At 35.6% G+C, this 20,099-nt stretch overlaps 1 protein-coding gene across 1 annotated transcript in view; it reads left to right on the top strand.

The window, feature by feature from the left end:
* The window catches only part of NRXN1 (neurexin 1), a 1,261,405-nt gene that overhangs the window by 1,072,339 nt on the left and 168,967 nt on the right, over positions 1 to 20,099 (top strand). Inside the window, exon 19 of the mRNA XM_006159011.3 lies at positions 1,705 to 1,876. Within this exon, the coding sequence (XP_006159073.1) occupies positions 1,705 to 1,876 (172 nt within the window). The remainder of the gene's footprint in view (positions 1 to 1,704; positions 1,877 to 20,099) is intronic.

The raw sequence follows: 20,099 nt of genomic DNA, 5'->3' as shown, positions 1-20,099 counted from the left end.
TGAGAGGTTTTCACTATAGGGCGTGTGCGCTCACCAGACAGACAGAGAGAGACATAGAGACAGAAAGTGAGAAATCACCCCCCAGGGGGGATGGTCACAATGCAATCCCTTCTCCTCCATTCTCCTCTCGGGATCTTGGGCACGCACGCACATGCGCCCGGAGTGAGTTTTAAGCCACCGGGTCCAGGACGCGAACCACGGTCGACTACGTGGGAGTTCAGTGACATAGCCATTACGCTAACTGCTGGTTCCCAATAAATGCCTTTTGATATAAGATTTTCCTGTATGGATTATGTGTCTAAACCTGATGCTCCTCTCTTACTCCCTGGTTCAGTGAAGTAAATCCTGCAAAGAGTCAAGAGAATGTGGTCCAAACCTCCAGTTTCTAATATTTTTATTTAAAATTTGACAGTAATGGATGAACTGTACCTCCTTTCACCTCTCTTCCCCTGTGCAGTTCCTCTCAATGATGAAAGGTGAAGAGGGGTGAAGCACAGACAGTTTGAGGTTATGTTCTCTGACAGAGCCTGTAGCGCAGGTATTCTGTGCTACTGATAAAGGGCAAATCCACAGGCTTTAGAAATCAACTAAGCTCATGGTAGAGTTGACAGCCCTGCTGGTAGAGAATGTGTCTCTGAAGCAGAGGATGTAGCACACATTTCTCCTCGCCAACTTGTGTTATAAAACTCTAAACTTAGCAGCAACCACTTTATGCTTAGAATAATTTATAATGCCGCTTCGTGTAATTCAGAGAGGGGGTTAATTCTCTATTATCATTACCGTTTTTAATTTCAGGGGAACAGATACACACATTTAAGAGGTACTGTGTGGCTTTTCAAAACATGTATCCATTGTGTACTGATCAAGTCAGGGTGATAAACATACCCACCATCTCAAGCACTTACTATTACTTTGTGATGAAAGAGGATTAATTTCGTATAACAATTCTAAAATGTTAAAATATTTAGCATATTTTAAAATTGGTAACTATTTAGTTAACTATATATCTTTGCTTCAAGTTAGCTTAGCCATAATCTAAAAATAAGGAAACAATTTTAGTTTGAGTACTTACCTTTAGTAAGTTATATTAACATGAACAGGTCTTTATACCTTCTTGTGACATGGTTTTACCTTGTATAAAATGAAAGCAAAAACAAAAACAAAACAATTGAGCAAGATTCAAGCTCTTAGCATTTGATGGTATACTGACTAAGAAACTGCCCCCAGCCTGTCTTTGTGCCCAAACCCTTTAGAATGATTTTTATTTTGTGAGCATTTGTCAATGGACTCTAAACAGACTTCATTGTTTTCATTTCACCACGTATTAAAAGGGAGAATTTCAAGCCTCATTTTTCTTCTGAAAAGGGGAAAGCAGATTAAAGGGGCCATGTTAAAAAACATGAAAGGATGTCCTTTCATGCAGGCTGGGCACCTTCTCTATAGCAACTTCTGGGAAGAAGGCAGCTCAATTCCCTTGAAAGTATCTTTTGGAATATCAATTATCAATCCATGAAAGAGATGTCTTAAATTTACTCATATGTCAAGAATCGTGCTTGTACCGCATGCTCCTTTTCAGAAATAAAATCGGAGGAAAGCAGCTATTGTCTAAAACATGTTCTTGAGCACCTTGTATGTAATTCTCATTAAATGCTAGCCAATCGGTACAACTTAATACAACTCCTTCTATCCCCTCCTCTCTTCCAGCACCAAGGAAAGATTGGAGTTAAGTTTAATGTTGGAACAGATGACATCGCCATTGAAGAGTCCAATGCAATCATTAATGATGGCAAATACCACGTGGTCCGTTTCACAAGGAGTGGTGGCAATGCCACGTTACAGGTGGACAGCTGGCCAGTGATCGAGCGCTATCCTGCAGGTAAGCGAGTGAATGTGTGTCTGGGGAAGATTGTATAAAAACAAACTGAAAAACAAAGCACTGTTTTGCATCTGTTGCACCAAACTGTGGTTTTCTGAGAAACCATGAAGTATTTATTGGACTTAGAGTCATGTGAATGTAATGCTGTCCTAAACTGTTCTTGCTACAGTGTACAATGGCATTTTATAGGAGAACTTGAAGGCACACGTTATTGTTTGTAAAATTCAGGACATCAGTGAAACCAGAAAAATGCACACATGAAAGGCACAACATGTCAAAGCTCTTTTTACTGGATCCTTGCATTTGAACAAAGGAAAGGCTTTGTCAAAAGTAACAAAGATAAAATGTGAAAAGAAGGGAGGGAATATTATACACTTTTTTTTCCCTAAGAGAAAATAAGACCCAACAGCTTTGATGGTGGTATACAGTTCAAATTCACAAGAGATGCAGAGGGCCATGAGTCAAGAAGAGAAAAAGGAAAGAAAGTGCCATAAATCAGCAATTATAAGAACATTTACATAAGAAAAGTTTGGTTGCACTTTCATATGATCATGAAGTTTCATGAGGATTCAGTGATACTAGTATTACTCATTCCAAGTTTACAAAATTAATGTCAAGCCATCATTGACATTAATAATATAAAAATTATCTGATTCATTGCTAATGAGCTTTATCAATACTATTATTGAAATGAAAGTGGTAGATTAGGAACTTAGGTCAGTGTTTCTTGTGGTTGCATATGTTATCAATTATAAAACAAATGTTATTTTCAAGTAAAATAAAAATAAAAAACATGAAAGTATTTTGCTATAGCCATTAACCTCTTTATATTTTAGTGCAAAATAAATTACTAAAAACGTCAATCTTCTTATTGTTTCCATTTTTGATATTACTGTCTTTAGGTACAGCACACAATTTTTAATACATTATAAAGAAAAATTGTGAAATAAATTTTATTTTTCCACAATAAGGAGATAAACAAAATGTATATATAAACTCCATTGTTAGAAGTTTTATTTCTTTATTTCAAAGAAATAATTTTACAAAATAACTAATTTATTAAATAAACATGAGTTTGTCCTCACACTGACTCACAATTATGGAATGAAATATCTGTGATGTCCTTCTAGACTTTTTCTGATTTATAAAATTCTACATCTTTATGCTCTAGTTCAAATCTACTCTGTAAGCCTAGTGCTCTGCAAATATTTGCTGAATTAAATGTACTAAAAAAAACTTCTCTATGTCAAAATTCAGAAGCAAGCAAATTAATAATATGTTCAGTGCCTATTATAATACTAGCAAATAATAGGCACTCAATTCAGATTTGCTTAACTGAGAATTATCACCATTTTACACCACAGTTGTATGCACACAGTCCTCCTGTTATAGTCTACTGTAAGATGAAGAAATGAAAGACCTGGAAGGAAAGCTACTTAAATATGCGTACAGTGTTCCATAGACACTGCTAATCCCTTATTGCCATCACTGAAATTCCATTAATAGGATAATTGTACTATTTAAAAATAATAACTACAACCTCAGTGAAGAAAAGTAAATTTACAGGAAAGTAAATTGGCAATTTTCTTAAAATGTGGATGAACTAATTTCTATTTATGAGAGAACTGGCACTGGACATCATGGAAGACATAAAGTAGGATCACGTCTAGGCTTTGCTCCTGGAATGTTGTCAGCTGTGAACAGTCAACCTAATTGTGATGAATCTTGTTTTCATTATAGTGTGGCAATTGCTTCTTGAAGTCTAACTTTGTTTTAACAGTTAATCCTTTGAAATTATGTTTCTTTAGTAATTTTTAACTTTTATCTGTACTTTGCAAATTGGTATCTTAAGAATGCTCTTCTAGAAGTTATGACTGATTATTTATGAGGACAGAAGAGAAGTCCTATGCTCCAGGAAGTTTGAAAAATTTTTAGTTAAACTAAGTTTAAAATGTCTCTACTTAGACTTTATTTATATACATAATGCACTTCAAAAAGGGAAATATAGTCTATATTTCCTAAGTACAGATAATCAAAACTTTATTTTCTAATGTTTCAGTGCACTTGGTAAATATTCAAGGTTCTTATAAATTTCTATATCCCACAATTTAATTTTATGTCATTAACAATCCTTTCATTGTGAACATATCAGAAACCATGTACTGACTATAGTTTAGAAAAGCAGTGATCCTGGTCTTCTAGTGGCATGCTAGTGCTCAATTTGATTACGGGTAGCTGAGAGTCAGACAGCATTAATTAATTATTTGAAGATGTATTTTTATTTTTTCTAAGTTAATATTTGTTTCAAACATACAATGTTAGGTTACCATTTAAATAAATGTTCAGCATAAGAAATACAACATAAACTATATTAAAATTAGAAGCCAGAAGAATCATAATAATTAAGGAAAAAATATTTAGAGATAGTTATTTTAGATATAATCTTTACTGTTTAGTCAAAGATTCTAAGTGCCATTTCACAAAGTATTTCAGATGTTAGTTTGCCCTCAAGAAAATCAGAGCACATGCAAAGAATTTTAATATTTATGTATAAAAAGTTAATGACCAATAAGTGACAAACTCAGGGGAGTCATCGCTGTTGTCCTCGAAGATTTTATTAATCATCACCTCTGTGCATGTCAGTATAATGCTGAGGTAGAAAATAAGCCATAAAAATTTAAATACATTTTCTCTTGGAGCTTCATTGCAACAATAACATAAAGCCTGAATACAAGTGTATACATGCATGTGTATAATATAAAGTTTTAGATCAAAGTGATTTTTAAATCTGAATTCAAAGCAAGGGCTAATATATTTCTTTTGGATCAGTTTGTGATGTGGCTATTTTTATTAATTTTTTTGTTATTATTCATTTAAAAAAGTGGCTAGACTAATGCTTTTACCACCAAATCCTATAATCAGTGAAGAAAGAACAAACAGACTATAGTTGGTTCCTTTTAAAGTGCCTGCACTGCAAAATATAGGTAATAAGGGTTGAAATTAGTAATTAAGTATAGCACTTAACCTTCCATTATAGGGCTTTGAGGTAAGTGCTTTTATATGAAGCAATTCATCTGGTAGCGATTCTATGCCTTTAATGAAAAGCACCCAAAGCATTGACCAGTGGTATTACCCTATAATTGTCTGGAAGCTTTCATAGAGAAAGTAATTAGTAGAGGTAGATTTTATGCTCTTTTGGAGTATACGAAATATTGCTATATCTCAACAATTCATATTTTAGAATAAATATTGAATTTTCTGAATAGGAGACCTAGTTTCCATTATTTTCTGTGTGTGAAGCAAAGTACAGATACAATATTTTCAACCATTTAAAGTTGAGAAAGCCTTTTCTTGGTGCTTATCAGTTAAGGCTCTAGAATATAATGCATCATTAATCTCTGATTTGTCCCTAATTACAGTTAAGTAGCAAAATTTTCTCTCTCAACAAAAATAGACCTCCTCTTCTCATAACAATCCACAAAGCCTAACATCGTCTTCCTTGCGCAGGCTAAAGATCGCTGCATATAAAGCAGTTACTGTTGAGGATAAACTTTTGAATTCATTTACCTACAACATTGTGCCAAAAGATATCTTTAATATTTTACACAAGGTCAAATATTCTTTCTAATCCCAAGTTAACATATCAAATGAAATATGTTTACCATATTAGAGGAGCTAGGAACCAAGCTTACTCTCTGGTTACAGAGATTGATAAAAAAAAAAATCTTCAAGAGTAAAAATATGAGCTGTGAAACAATATGGGTTATTATATCTTTTGTGACTTATTTTTGAATAATAACATTTAAAAAGAAAAGAGTTTTCAAGGAGGGAGAGACCGTTTTGGAGTGAGCAGGGTAGTGCAACTATGAAAAAAGTAGTAAACTTGATTTGGGTCTTAAAACTGTTATATTTTTATAATAAGTATGATATGCATTCATTAGATAGCATTAGCAGGAAGAGATAGAGACAGAAAAAAATATCTAGGAAACTATTAAACACTCCAGACATCAGAAGAAAAAGTACTAAAATTGGGTATTAGAGAATAAAGAGAAAAAAAAGGAAAGATATTCCTTTTTTTTTTTTTTAAGAGGTTTTTGCTATAGGGCGCATGCGCTCGCCAGACAGACAGAGAGAGACATAGAGACAGAAAGCGAGAAATCACCCCCCAGGGGGGATGGTCATGCCGCAATCCCTTCTCCTCCATTCTCCTCTTGGGATCTTGGGCACGTACGCACACGCGCCCAGTGTGAGCTTTAAGCCACCGGGTCCAAGACGTGAACCGCGGTCAACTACGTGGGAGTCCAGCGACATAGCCATTACGCTAACTGCTGGTTCCCAAGATATTCCCGTTTTTAAGGTCCTTTCTCATTCCTCCCTCTTTCTTCTCTTTGTCTCCTTCCCCCCTGTTTCTTTTTACTATCAATTATTCAACGTTCTCATGCTGCAGTGTATCACCAGACAGCACTCGGTACCAATGAAATGAAAACTGGTGTAGGTACTAATAGAAAAGCTGAGGACATCCATTTTGCTTTCTAAGAGATTATTCTAGTCAGAAGACAAAAAGAATTCAGAAAAACCTACCAAAGTCAAATAAAATGTATTAACTGTCTAAATTAGTAGTATAGAGTTTAATTGCTATTAGAGTATAAGGAAAGAAGAAAGTGGTGATCTGGAGTGATGTGACAAAGTAGATCCTTTAAGAATGAGAGGACTTGAAAGAGACAGGAATAGCCCAAGGGAAGACTCCATAGAGATAGTGTAAATACTTTTTGTATGACCATGCAATTTGGCAGAAAGTTCTTAGGGGTATTAGCTCTAAATCTTAATTCTGCTTTCACCAGTGAAAGCCAGTAAAATATTTCAGGGCTCAAGAAAGTAACATTGATGATTACCCTTGAAATCCTATATTTGGGGCCAGCAGATGGTGCAGAGCTTAAAGCAGCTGAATCTCATAATGACTGACTGCATGGTTTTGAGTCCTGGACCTGGTGACTTGAAAAATCACACTGGGTGTGTGTGCATGCATTACCTAAAAGTCCCAAGAAGAGGATGGAGGAGAGGGAATTTTGTCATGGCCATCCCCTCTAGGGAGATGATTTCTCACTTTCTCTCTCCCTCCACCTCCCATCTGTCTATGGTGAGTGCACATACATACCCTATTGCAAACTAAAAAAATAAAATAAAAAAAGGAACAAAAAATAAATTCTACATATTTAATTTAGATTAATTTATCCATTTATTGATTATTTAAGTCAATCTATTATTCAGAGATTCCTATTTTATAACCAAAGTATTCATTAATTTAATGATTTTTGTTTTTAAAATATATATTTAAATTAATTTTTACTATGTGTGATTTTTTTTTAAAGAATTATTTTATTTAACTTTATTTCTTTTTAGTTTGACCAGAGAGGGACAGAATGAGAGAGAGACAGACACAGGGAAAAGTGAGAAAGCAAGCCGCCTGGTCCAGGACTCGAACCATGGTTGGCCATGTGGGAATCCAGCACCCTTAACCACCAATGTATGATGTTTTTTAAAAGGAAAACTTAAGACATTTTAATTTAGTGGAATTTCATTGTGCAAAATGATTCAAACCAGAAACTCCAGAATGGCTTCCAAGGGACCGTGTGTATCCTCATGGTCGAGGGATATTTATGTGTCGGAAGAAGAAAATAATGTACAAAGACAGAAATGAGGGAATGAGAGAGAGAAATAATTGGATTGGTTAGATCTTGATGTTTGCCTGTGTTAACGCAGTTTAACAGGTAGGCTGTCTATGACTGAAGCGTAGCTGCTGTTATTGGCATAACTTAGAAACCTACTAAGGAAGCAGACTTCCATGTGAGGTTGTGGTTTGTTTACAGAAACTAAAGCAGGAGTACAGAGGCTTTCTTGGACCAATATACTTTAACAATATTATTAAGAAATTGACCGTATTTATCATTATAACATTTGAAAGAGGACAGGAACTTCAAGGTTAATCTATTCCAACTCCTTCGTTTGTCAGACAGCACAATGGAACCTTAGAGAGGCCAATGATTTGCTTAAGATCGCTATACTAGTTAGTGGTGGAGTAAAAATATTACACCGTAGGAGATTCTTGTGGGAAGCTGTGAACTTTCTTTTACACTGTCAGGGAGACAGACCCCAAAGTGAATAGATCACTAGATGTGTCCCTCCACACACTGTGGTATATTCTTTTTGACTAAATGTTAGGGCATAACTGGTCATAGCTCCTGACTCCCACCTTCTGCACACACACACACACACACACACACACAATCTTATGAGTATTAAAAAATAACAAAGAGATGGAAGTTCCTCAAAAGCCTACAAATAGAACTTCCATTTGAGCCAATAATCCTACTCCTTGATATTTACCTAAAGGACAGGAAAATAACAAAGACACTTGCACGTTCATTCATGTTTATACAGAATTAATCACAATTGCTAAGACATGGAATCAACCCAAGTGCTCAAGAAGAGATGACTAGATTGAAAAAATGTGACACATGTACACCATTACTCAGCTGTAAGAAATAATGAGACCTCGTTATTTGATACAAAGTGAATGAACATAGGAGATTTATTACTAAGTAAAGTAAGCCAGACTATGACAGAAAGACACTGTATGTTGCCGTTCAGTATATACCGAATGTCTGCATTCTATGACAAATTAAAAGAGTCAAAGATTATAACAGTAGGGAAGAAAAGTGTGGATAGCAGATACCTTATGGGAGGGGAGTGGAAAGTTGCATTGTGTGGGAGGGGCTTAGGAAAAAAGTACTAGACAGACATAAGAATGTAAAGTTCTCCAAAGGAAAAATGTATATGGTGATATCCGTGATTTGATGAAAATGTAATGTATGTTTTTGAAAAACCATATTGTGTGCTGTGGAGATATACAAGAATTAAATGTGAAGAAAAAAGGGATATTTTAAAGTTAAAATAAATAAGTAAATAACAGAATAAAAATAATTTTCTTTGAAAACCATAACTTTGTTTGCACAAAACTTTTAAATCAGTAGTAATCATTAATAGGCAGTGATTTTTTTTTGTTGTTTATTTATTTATTTCTTCCTTGAGTGAGAGAATGAGTCAGAGAGACAAAAATACAGCAGGTCAAAGGGTTATGATGCCATGATTCACCCCAAGCCTCAGCCAGCCTTCGACCATAGGCACAGGTGTACCTGGTGTACTCAGGGAAGTCTCCAAACATAAAACTAAAACCTTCCCTTGTGGGGAAGTGTCATGCTTTACTGTTGCACCCACTATCCAGCCTCATATTTTTCAACTAAGCTTTAGGAACTTTATCAGAAAACAGTAAATCATTATGGAGTATTAAATTTAGAACATTAGTTTTCTTAAATATTTTGGAGAAACATTTCTACCTTCACAAACTTCCACATGTTCTGATTAAATGTATAGATATAGGAAATGTTTGACTTAGTTTAATTTCCTCCATACAAAGTTAAGATAGTGAAATAGGGACCAGCAGGTGGCGTAATGGTTACTGTCACTGGACTCCCACATTGTCAACTGCGGTTGGAGTCCCAGACCCGATGGCTTAAACTTATGCTGGGCACGTGTGCATGTGTGCCCAAGATCCAGAAAAGAGAATGGAGGAGGAGGAATTGAGGTGTGCGCATCCTTCCTGGGGGCTGATTTCTCGCTTTCTGTCTGTCTCTCTTTGTCTTTCTGGTAAGCACACACGCACTATAACAAAAAAAAAACAATCTTAGAAAAAAAAAAAAGATAATGGAAATACATCTTTCTTGGTAGAAACTAATAAATCATACTGAAGATTTTAATCGTCCTCTAAGTAAATTACCAATTTTAGGTAAAGTCCGACCAAAGATATAATAACTAGGACTTGACACACAGTAGGAACTTAAAAAATCATTGTTGAGTAAATCTTACGTCCTCATTTTACTTCTATGTCAAAACATTGTCTTTTGCTAGTGTTTTTTAGCCAAAGTGTACTTACACGCATGGATGACTGTTTTAATATAAAAATGTTTGGCTTCAATTCTACTTAGTTAAATGTTTATTAATCTAAATTTTCCACAGCAAATCTTACGTACCTTGAGAAATCTGAAGCCTCAAATAACTATATCTGTGTTAGATAGAAAAGTGTCTAAAACTCTGACTTTTCCTCTGTTAATTATCTCCTTTCATGGTGTTCAATTTTGCTAGGACTTTGGGGGCTATTCTTAATGATGAAACATAATGAGCTTTTTATTGAGCAGCATATTAAATATATCTGCCTAAAATTCTCAGCTTGGCTTCAGAGAAATTGTGCCTAAGGAAATGAAAAGAACTGATATATTCTCAGACTTTCCCCTTGTTCTTATATTCTCAATGACCTGGATTACTATTATTATTTTAATATGAGAGCTTTACAGCTAATGTAGGGTAACCATCACTTTTTATTTTTACACAAAATAAAAACTCACATGATTTGTTCTGGGTTTTGGTGTCATTTGGACTACACAGGAATCATAGATAATGCAGATATTTTGCAGAAAATTATTCTTCACAGTGCAAAAAAAGTGAAAGATATTACATCAACAAGGGTGTACTGATTCATTCCTTAAATCAAAGTTTGTAGTTTTACTGTAAGTTGTCTTTTTTTTAAAAGAATTATTGTTCTTGCTATGTGTTTATGGGAATGTTTTTCATGTTCAAACTCAGGAAACTTGTTGATGAGACTTACCAATGACTTCCACAAAGTTCTCTTGCACCGCAAGCTAAAATATCGGCCTATCAGTCAGCATTTTTCCTTATAACACTTGGGCCAGATTCTCACAGGGCAAAACTGATCATTATCTTTAAGACAATTCTAAAAGCTCAGTTAAATCCTACTAGTACATTTCTTTCTTTCTTCAGAACACGGTCAATCTTTATCTTAATAACAAATGTATTATTGGGTCATTGAAAAGTCATGACAAGTTTTTCTATGCAAAAATGAGTCATGACTTTTCCAGTGACCCAGTATTAAATATTTCTTACTGACAAAACAAATCATTTGTAAAATTAGTTTATATATGTGTTGAATATCTACTATTTGTATCCTGTGTGAATGATACAGAGGCATACCAGTCAAAACTCTTCTCTTCCTTTTCCTTCGACTACTTTTTGTCTCTGACTTAAGTTACTTTACTTTATAACTGAGCCAAGGAGGTAGAATACCTTAAAAATAACATCAGAACCCAAAAGCCTAATGTAATAGGATGGCAACCAGTTGGTTCCCCATGCACAACATATAAATCTAAACTTACTTCAACCCTATTAAAAGTATCAAATATGTTTTGAAGTACTTGGTGAACAAAACTTTATTCCATTTTGCCAGTTTTTAATGACCTTTCCTTATTGACTAATTTTCAGATTCTATTACATAAAAATCAATCAAGCATATCAAATGAGAAAAAAAATTTTAAAGGTTTTGCATTAGGGCATGTGCACTCTCTGGAGAGAGAGAGCTAGTAAGAGAGATAGTAAAAAGTGAGAAGTCACCCCCCTGAGGGGTGGTCACGCTGCAATCTCTACTACATTCTCTTCCTGGGATCCTGGATATGCCTGCACGTGCACCTTTTCCAGTCACCGGGTGTGAGACTCGAACTGTGGTCAGCCATGTGAAAGTCCAGTGACGTAACCACTACACGATCTGCTAGCCCCCATGTGAGAAATATTTTTAATCATTACTATGTTCAGGGAATTTTGCAAAATATATTTTATATGATAGTGTTATGATATATAACATGTAATATGTATTTGTAATATATGAATGGTGGCCTTTTTTCTAATTTTCATAAAACTTTGCTATTTGCCTTCTTGTTCACCTTTATTGTTACCAATGTACAATTTGTTTAGCAATTTAAATTCTTATCATTCTTAAAGAACACACTAATTCCACTCCTGAAAAATACTCATGTTAAACGGAGAATAATATTAGCATGATTTTAAATAAAAATAGTGAAAATTATTGACTGAGATTGGGTCGACTTTTCAGGCTAATGAATCTAGCTACTGGTTACAAACAATGAATTAAACATGTCAGATATTAAAAATTAATCATCACAATCAATGTACAATTTGGTTGTTAAGAAAAAGGTTTTGAGAATAGCCAAAGATTGAAGGTCAGAAAAATTATATTTTAAAGGATATTAGGCTTTCAGAAAACTTTGAATGGCCTTTACAAATATTTTATTGACTAGACTTGAGATTTATAGTTTAGTCATAATAGTTTTATAACTTAATATCTGAAACTATCTTGAATCAAGTAATTTGTTTCTTTTCTGTGTCCAATATCAACTCAATGAAAAGCCTTTTTTCGAAAAAATACTTTCTTAAATACTCTGAACTCTTATTTTCTCTCTCTCACGCTCTCTTGTTTTTTTGTTTGTTTGTTTGTTTTTCTTTTTGGGGGGGAATAAGTTTTTGCTATAGGGCACATGCACTCAACAGAATGAAAGAGAGAGAGAGACAGAGAGCAAGAAATCACCCCCCAGGGGAGATGGCCACGCCACAATCCCTTCTCCTCTCGGGATCTCAGGCATGCACAAACATGCGCCCAGCGTGAGTTTAAGTCACCGTGTCTGGGGCTCGAACTGCAGTCAACTACATGGGAGTCCAGTGACATAGTCATTGTGCCAACTACTGGTCCCCTGGCCCCTTATTTTCTCAAGAGCTCTTCTTCTTTAAGTGTTCTAGGAATACTCATATAATTTTTGATGAACAAAGATAACAACTAGAATTTTTGTATTATAATTAAACAATTTCAAAAATTTTGCAATGTAATTTTTTTCTTATAGTTTTTTCTTGGAGAGGATTTTGTTATTGGGCATGTGCATTTGCCAGAAAGACAGAGACAGAGAGACAGAAAGTGAGAAATTGCCACCCTCACCTCCGGGGGGGATAGTCACGCCACAATCCCTTCTCCTCTATTCTCCTCTCGGGATCTTGGGCTTGCATGCACATGCACCCGGAGTGAGTTTAAGCCACCGAGCCTGGGACTCAAATCGCTGTTGACTACATGGGAGTCCTGCGACATAGCCATTATGCCAACTGCTAGTCCCTTCCTTTCAGTTTTTAATGTCAGGGCTTTGAATGCCAGTTATGAGCAGGACTCGTGCTTTGCATGTTTTTCCTTTTGTCCCTCACCTACCTATTTTTCTTATCTTGTACACTCAGGAATAAGTCAGTATTAAATGTCACTTTATTTCTAGCAAGTAATGAGAGTGTGGTCAACTGGTTACAGAATATCTAAAAGGTTGACATTTTATATACTTGTGTCATGACTGTACATAGAGTAAAAAATAACATAACTGTGATTTTAAACATTAATTAGATGAATTTTTAAAAAATTTCCAATTTATCTCTGCCTCTCTGATAAATTAGAAAACCCTATCAGTATTTATGTTATTTTATTTTACTTTTTGATTTGACAGAGAGTACTTGCACTTACTGCAGAGATACAGAGAGAGAGCGAAAGAGAGTGAAAGCCTCCCCCCCCCCATGGAAAATGGAGAGAGAGAAAATAGGAAAACACACTCCGTGGGGATGGACACACTACATTCATTCCTTCTTTATTTCTATTTTCTTTCAGTATTTTAGACATTTGTGCACATGCACCTGGCATGTTATTCAAGCCTTCAGGTCCAGGACTCAAACTGCAGTCAACCGTAAGGAATCCAGGAACCACAATAACCATACCACTAGCGGCCCCAAACACCTTCTCTTTGAAAAATGCACATGTATCTGCATGCATTTTTACAAACTGTGTAAAACTGCAGCACGGCCATCCCCCCCGGAGGTGGGGGGATAATTTCTGAGTGTAAAACGTTATTTTACATTCTGTGTTTAGAGGGTGCCACTCAACATCCTTAGGCCCTTTTACCTAGAATTTAGAACCCCTGTTCTAAGCAATCTTTAAAGATTTTGAGATTTTAGAGGAAAAATATAAAGGGTGCTAAATAGAAGGAAGAACTGTCTTCTCCTCAAATGAAATGTGTTTCCAATAGGTGACCTTTATTTTTTTATTTTTTGAGAGGTTTTTGCTATAGGGCGTGTGCGCTCGCCAGACAGACGGAGAGAGACAGAGACAGAAAGCGAGAAATCACCCCCCCAAGGGGGATGGCCACGCCGCAATCTCTTCTCCTCCATTCTCCTCTCAGGATCTTGGGCATGCACGCACACGCGCCCAGCATGGGTTTTAAGCCACCAGGTCCAGGACACGAACCGTGGTCGACCATGTGGGAGTCCAGCGACATAGCCATTATGCTAACTGCTGGTCCCTAGGTGACCTTTATTAACCTCCTAATAATAACCTTCTGACCACTGACACATCCCTCTGCTTAAGCCTTACTAGCTCAAATAAAAGTCCCGTTCTTCAATAGAAGGAGTACAACTTTTGTACTTCTAATGTAGAAAAATGTAGAAAATTAGTTCTCTCAAGTATAAATGTAGAAAGGTCATTATCCTCCTAATCAATGATTTTTGAGCAATAATTCCATGCTCGATGTGATTACAGCATTGGTGCATTATATAACAAATATCCTTAAGCCAAAATGCATTCTTTGAAGGTCTCATTTTGGATAGATTTACTAGTAAACTGACTGAGGATTGTGAAGTGTGATAGTAAAATAACAATTCAAACTCTTCAAGGCAAAAATAACTATAAATCTAATATCTTTGGAAAGTGTTATTTTTCATTATTATCAGAACAAGATAATAAAGCTCTTTGCATATGCAGGAAACTAGAATTCATGAAAGAAGGTTAATTTTTTTCTTTCTGTCCTCTTAATAGGTAATTTTCACCTTTCACTCACCATTCTTTCTTATTCTTTATGGTTTTGTCTTTTTATATATATATATATCTCCATCCAATTCAGGAGAACAATTCATTTCTTTCTTTTCATAAAAAATAATAAATCACTGGGACCAGCAGTTAGAGTAATGGCTATGTCGCTGAACTCCCATGTTATCAACCGCGATTCAAGCCCAGAAAGAGTGACTTAAACTCACTCCAGGCACGTGTGCATGCGTGCCCAAGATCCTGAGAGGAAAATGGAGGAGAAGGTATTGCGGCATGGCCAGTCTCCCTTGGGGATGATTTCTCTCTTTCTGTCTCTCAGTCTCTCTCTGTCTTTCTGGTGAGCTCACATTCCCTGTAGCAAAAACCTCTTAAAAAATAAATCACTAACATTAATACAATAAATAAAGGTAGGATAATGTAGGAAAAAAATACATGCTTCAGATTCCTCAAATATGACAAATACAAACACATGTTGGACAATATTCACAGTTCATAATTTAAAAAAAATAGGATATAAGTCGACCAATTTCGCCAGAAAAGGCCAGGTAATAAATATTTTCAGCTGTGGGAAGCATGACCTCTGTCACAGTGACCTAACCCTGCCATTATAGTTCAAAAGCAGCAATTCAGAATCAATAAATAAATGAGTATGACTGTGTTCCAATAAACCCTTATTTATGAAAGTAGGTAGAGGGCCACATTAGACCTGCTTGTCAAACTTTATTGACCTCTGTCAGAGGCATCACAAGAGCATAGGAACCAATGTGAAAGAGTTCTCAATGGTCAGAACTAGAACAACAAAATAGAAATAGCATTGCATCTTAACCCAACAAATAACATTAATGTGTATGAACCCATAATGATATACAGAATTGAACAAATAGACAGAAAAATGAGGGAGCAAGGACAGCTCATCCTTGCAGAAGAATTACAATTTAAAAATGAAGAAGGATGAAAGCAGTGAAAATCAGCATTAGATAACCAAACTAACAATTGTTGAAGTCAAGATGCACCAATAGATACTAAAATTAGTAGATAAAAGTTTAGGTAGAGATTTGCAATCTGTGTAGTCTAAAGTATCTCTTTCAATGGGAAATGACAACTTTCTGCAGAGAAACTCAGCAGACTACCTTACCTAGTGATCAAGTTAAATGTTCCCATTGATTAGAAATATTGACCTTCCTTACCTCCTGATATGATGCACTGAGAAAGGCACTCAGCTTCTTCGGTATTCCTCGTGACAAATGCCCATAACCTCACTTCAATCATGGCAAGCCCAAGCTGAGGGACATTTTATAAAATAATCCATCAGTACTCTTCACAAATGTCAACTACATTTATGATGAAAATGTCAGATAAGGAAAGACTAAGGAGACATGGCAATTTAATGTAATGTGGGATTTAGATTAGAATATCATAGAATCAAAAGAGGGTATTAGTTAAAATCTGGTAAAACTAAAAAAAAATCTTTAGTTAATAGTTTGTTTCCAATGTAAACTTCTTGGTTTTAAGAATTATACAGTGGTGGGAACCAGCAGTTAGCGTAATGGCTATGTCGCTGGACTCCCACGTAGTCGACCGCAGTTTGTGTCCCGGACCCGGTGGCTTAAAACTCACGCCGGGCGCGTGTGCGTGCGTGCCCAAGATCCCGAGAGGAGAATGGAGGAGAAGGGATTGCGGCGTGACCATCCCCCCTGGGGGGTGATTTCTCGCTTTCTGTCTCTATGTCTCTCTCTGTCTGTCTGGCGAGCGCACGCGCCCTACAGTGAAAATCTCTCCAAAAAAAAAAAAAAAAGAATTATACAGTGGCTATGTAAGTTATTAATGGGAGAAAGCTGGATGAAATATAATGTGGAATTCTCATTATGATCTTTCACAACTTTTCTGTAAGTTAAGTTTTTTCAAAATAAGTTTAAAAATGGTTTCCACCTCAAAATCCCTTTTGTTCAGTTCTGTATAAAATTATTGAAAAATACTTTAAAAAATACAATTTCATTTTTCTGATAAGTCAGATTTATTTGTTATAAAAGTTTATATATTGACATCTCCATGTTGTTATTAGAAAAGTATTATACATTGGTTCCTAAGGAATACAAACCTAATTTCTATAACAGTCCAATGATGTAACCTAATCTAATATTGTAGTTGATTCTTAATTAATACAGAATGACATAATAAATGTGAAAACCTTTTGAAGTATGAAGTCTTTAAATAGGCCATATATTAAAATTTAAATTATGGTGATGAATATTTTGTGTCAAATTCAGCCTCATGGGTAGACTACTTCTCAAAGACAGACTTTCATCTTAAACGTTTTAAAGTCTGTTTTGTTTTTAGTCTATGAATATGTCTGCATGAAAAAGCAGCTGAATTTCTCCCACCTCAGAAATTTGACTTTTTAACATGACTTTCCTCATGTTAAGTATTATTGAGGTAATTTGTTATCATGGGCATAGTTATCTATGGTGGATCAACTTTAAAGTGTCCAGTGAGAGTCCAGAAGAGAATATATCTAACATAAGTCTGTCTAGATATTACCATATGCATTTCCAATGAAGTATTTTAGCTGGATTTATGAGATATAAAACTAGAGAGAATAGAGGAACATTTAGCTTCATTTTTCTAGATAGTGTCAACTAATTGATAACATGCCATAATAATTTTTCAGGGTCACCTCTGCTAGAGTGTTATAAAAGTCTAAGCAGAGTCTTCAGTCCTCTCATTTATTATTTTTATTGCTTACTTTGGCAGAGAACTTGGATGAAAGTGCATGTTATGGAGGAAAAACAAACAAAAGAAGCCTTTCTTAAATGCAAAGCTTGCTTTGCTGAAAATAAGGACAAAATGGTCACAATTACAAGGAGAATTAGACCTGGGGATAATTAAATGAGGCTCTTCCTTTATGAAAATGGAGATCAAATAGAAGGTCAAATCTGTTCAATTGGGTCAATAAAATCAGCTGGTGTTCCACCAAGTTTGTGGTAAAGAGGTAACAAAACTCAGTCAGAATCCCAGACATGAATAGAACCCTTTTAAATTCCTGCCTCAATCTAGTATTAGTGATCCTGAGGTAGACATGTACTCTATGTAGAACACTCTGTTTTGAACACTGTGTTAATTATTTAACATACATTATGCATTAACACCCACAAATCACTCTAGGCAGGAGCAAGGCAGTGGCATAGTGGTAAAATGAAGCGTTCTGTAAAACTGACCCACATGGAAAGGTTTCGGGTTCAAGCCTGAAGATGTTCCCAAGTATGCCAGGAGTCCAGTGCCTTAACCACTATGTGCCACCTGCTGGGCCCCTGTGCCCATTACATTTTAACAATAAAAAACGTTTACTGGGGAGCAAGCAGTGGCATAGTGACTAAGGCGCTGGACTTCCACATGGGCAAACTTGGTTTGAGTTCCAGACCTAGCATCTTGAAACTCACTCCAGGCATGTGTGCATACTTATTCAAAATCTCAAGAGGAGAATGGAGGAGAGGGGATTGTGGTGTGGCCATGCCCCCTGGGGGTGATTTCTCATTTTTTCTCTCTCTGTCTCTTCAGTGAGCACATGTACCCTATGGCCAAAAAAAAAGATGAAATAGATTATGATGATGAGTTTTATTTGTACGGGTATCTATACTACAGATTCCAACCAATTTTTATTTTATTTTATTTTATCATTTCTTACTTAGATTTAATTGATGCATATCTGTGTGGAATACTGTATGACCCAACTAAATTTTAACTCTAACTAAATTATAACTCCCTAAACTATCGTACCCTCTTGAATTCCTAATTTGTGTTCATATCTTAGTTCTTCTGATTACTCCCATGCAGCAAAATCTTTTTTATTATCTCATCAAAGGCATCACTGGAGCCAGTATTGGGCCCTAGTTTCCACTAGTTCTCTTATCTAACACTTCCAAGTTTCCATTATTTTCATTCTTTGTTTGTTGGTGTTATTCTAATGATTTAAAGGTCTTTTTCACAATCAGGCCTCTTTTCCTGCTATCAGCAATAAACTATCCATATGCCTCTCCAACCTCCATTATTTTAATCCATCTGGAGTTTGGCCCAGATGTTTATCTTCCTAAAATTGCTTTCATCATATCTTTTCCAGCACCTCAATTCTTCAGTGGCTTGCCACAGTAGACTATAAAATGAATAGAATTTGTATAGATGAAGAGAGATGTGTAATAGGTTTCAGTGCCCCTTTCTCAGGTCTGATATTTTATATTTGGGAATCTTATTTTTCAGGTTTTAATTATTTTGTTTCTGCACATACAAAATTACTTTGCAAATCTGGTTTTTCTAATTTACACTTTTAAGTATTATCAGATTCTTTTTCTACAAGCAACAGAAACTCTAGGGTTTGATATATTTGTTTTTTCTCTTATTCCATTGTCATTTTGGTTTTATATTTTGAATTTTACCATTGTCTGTATTGAATATACCATTAACCTAATGATGAAAATGGTATTGAACTATTTTAATGTAGAGCCAAACTAAAACAAATCAAAACAAGAAGGTCTATAGCATTTGTCCAAAATTTGTGGTGTTCTTTTTACGAACTGTTAAGGGGAAACTTCATTTTTGGTGAGAAATACATCATCTAGTTCTACATGTACTATAGGTTTTACCTAAATTATTGTGACAATATAACATATCTCCAAAGCTATATAATCTTGATAATCTAGTATGTTGTGATTTCTTAGCTAGTACTCAAGTAAAATTTATTTCTTAAAACATGTGTCAGGAGGCCAGCTTGTGATATGGTGGTGGGGGTGGCTGGATACAACAAAGTATATGGTGCAGTTTAGTCCCAGACCTGGCAGCTTAAAAAACATGCAGGGTGTGAGAGCGCATGGGCCATGACCCATGGATGGTGTTTGATTGCTTACTTGTTTGTGCGCGCTCTCTCTCTCCTCAGTGGGTATACATACCCTCTGGTAAAAATTTAAAGAAAAAAAAAATTTGGCAGGCCACCCCATAGTGGTCAAGGGAGCCCAATTCTACATTAATGACTACAATCCAAATCTTTCACTTGGTGCCTGAAAATTATGCCATGTGTGCATGCATTCCCCAAATCTGAAAGGGATGGAGAAACAGAGGAGAAGGTATTTTGGTGTGACTATGCCCCATTGAAAGGTGTTTTCGCCCTCTTTGTTTCTCTGTCTTCTTCTGGGGAGAGCATGAGTACTCCGATGACTTTTATAAAGAAGAAGAAAGAGTTGGGTCCCCACCCATGCTTTGCCTAAGTTCTTCCTAGTACCCAACATTGTCAGCTAAAGAAAAACTGAAGGCAAATAAAGTTTCTTTTTTGAGGCACTTTAATGAGCTCCATTAAATACCAGGTTATTATGTCATATAACTTAGTTTTCTTCCTATTTCTCTTTTTCTTGATTGAGT

The sequence above is a fragment of the Tupaia chinensis genome, unplaced genomic scaffold, assembly GCF_000334495.1.
Source record: "Tupaia chinensis unplaced genomic scaffold, TupChi_1.0 Scaffold000622_1, whole genome shotgun sequence".
Lineage (NCBI taxonomy): Eukaryota > Metazoa > Chordata > Mammalia > Scandentia > Tupaiidae > Tupaia > Tupaia belangeri.
The sequence above is the reverse complement of the archived record's forward strand: the minus strand, read 5'-3'. Positions and strand labels throughout refer to the sequence as shown.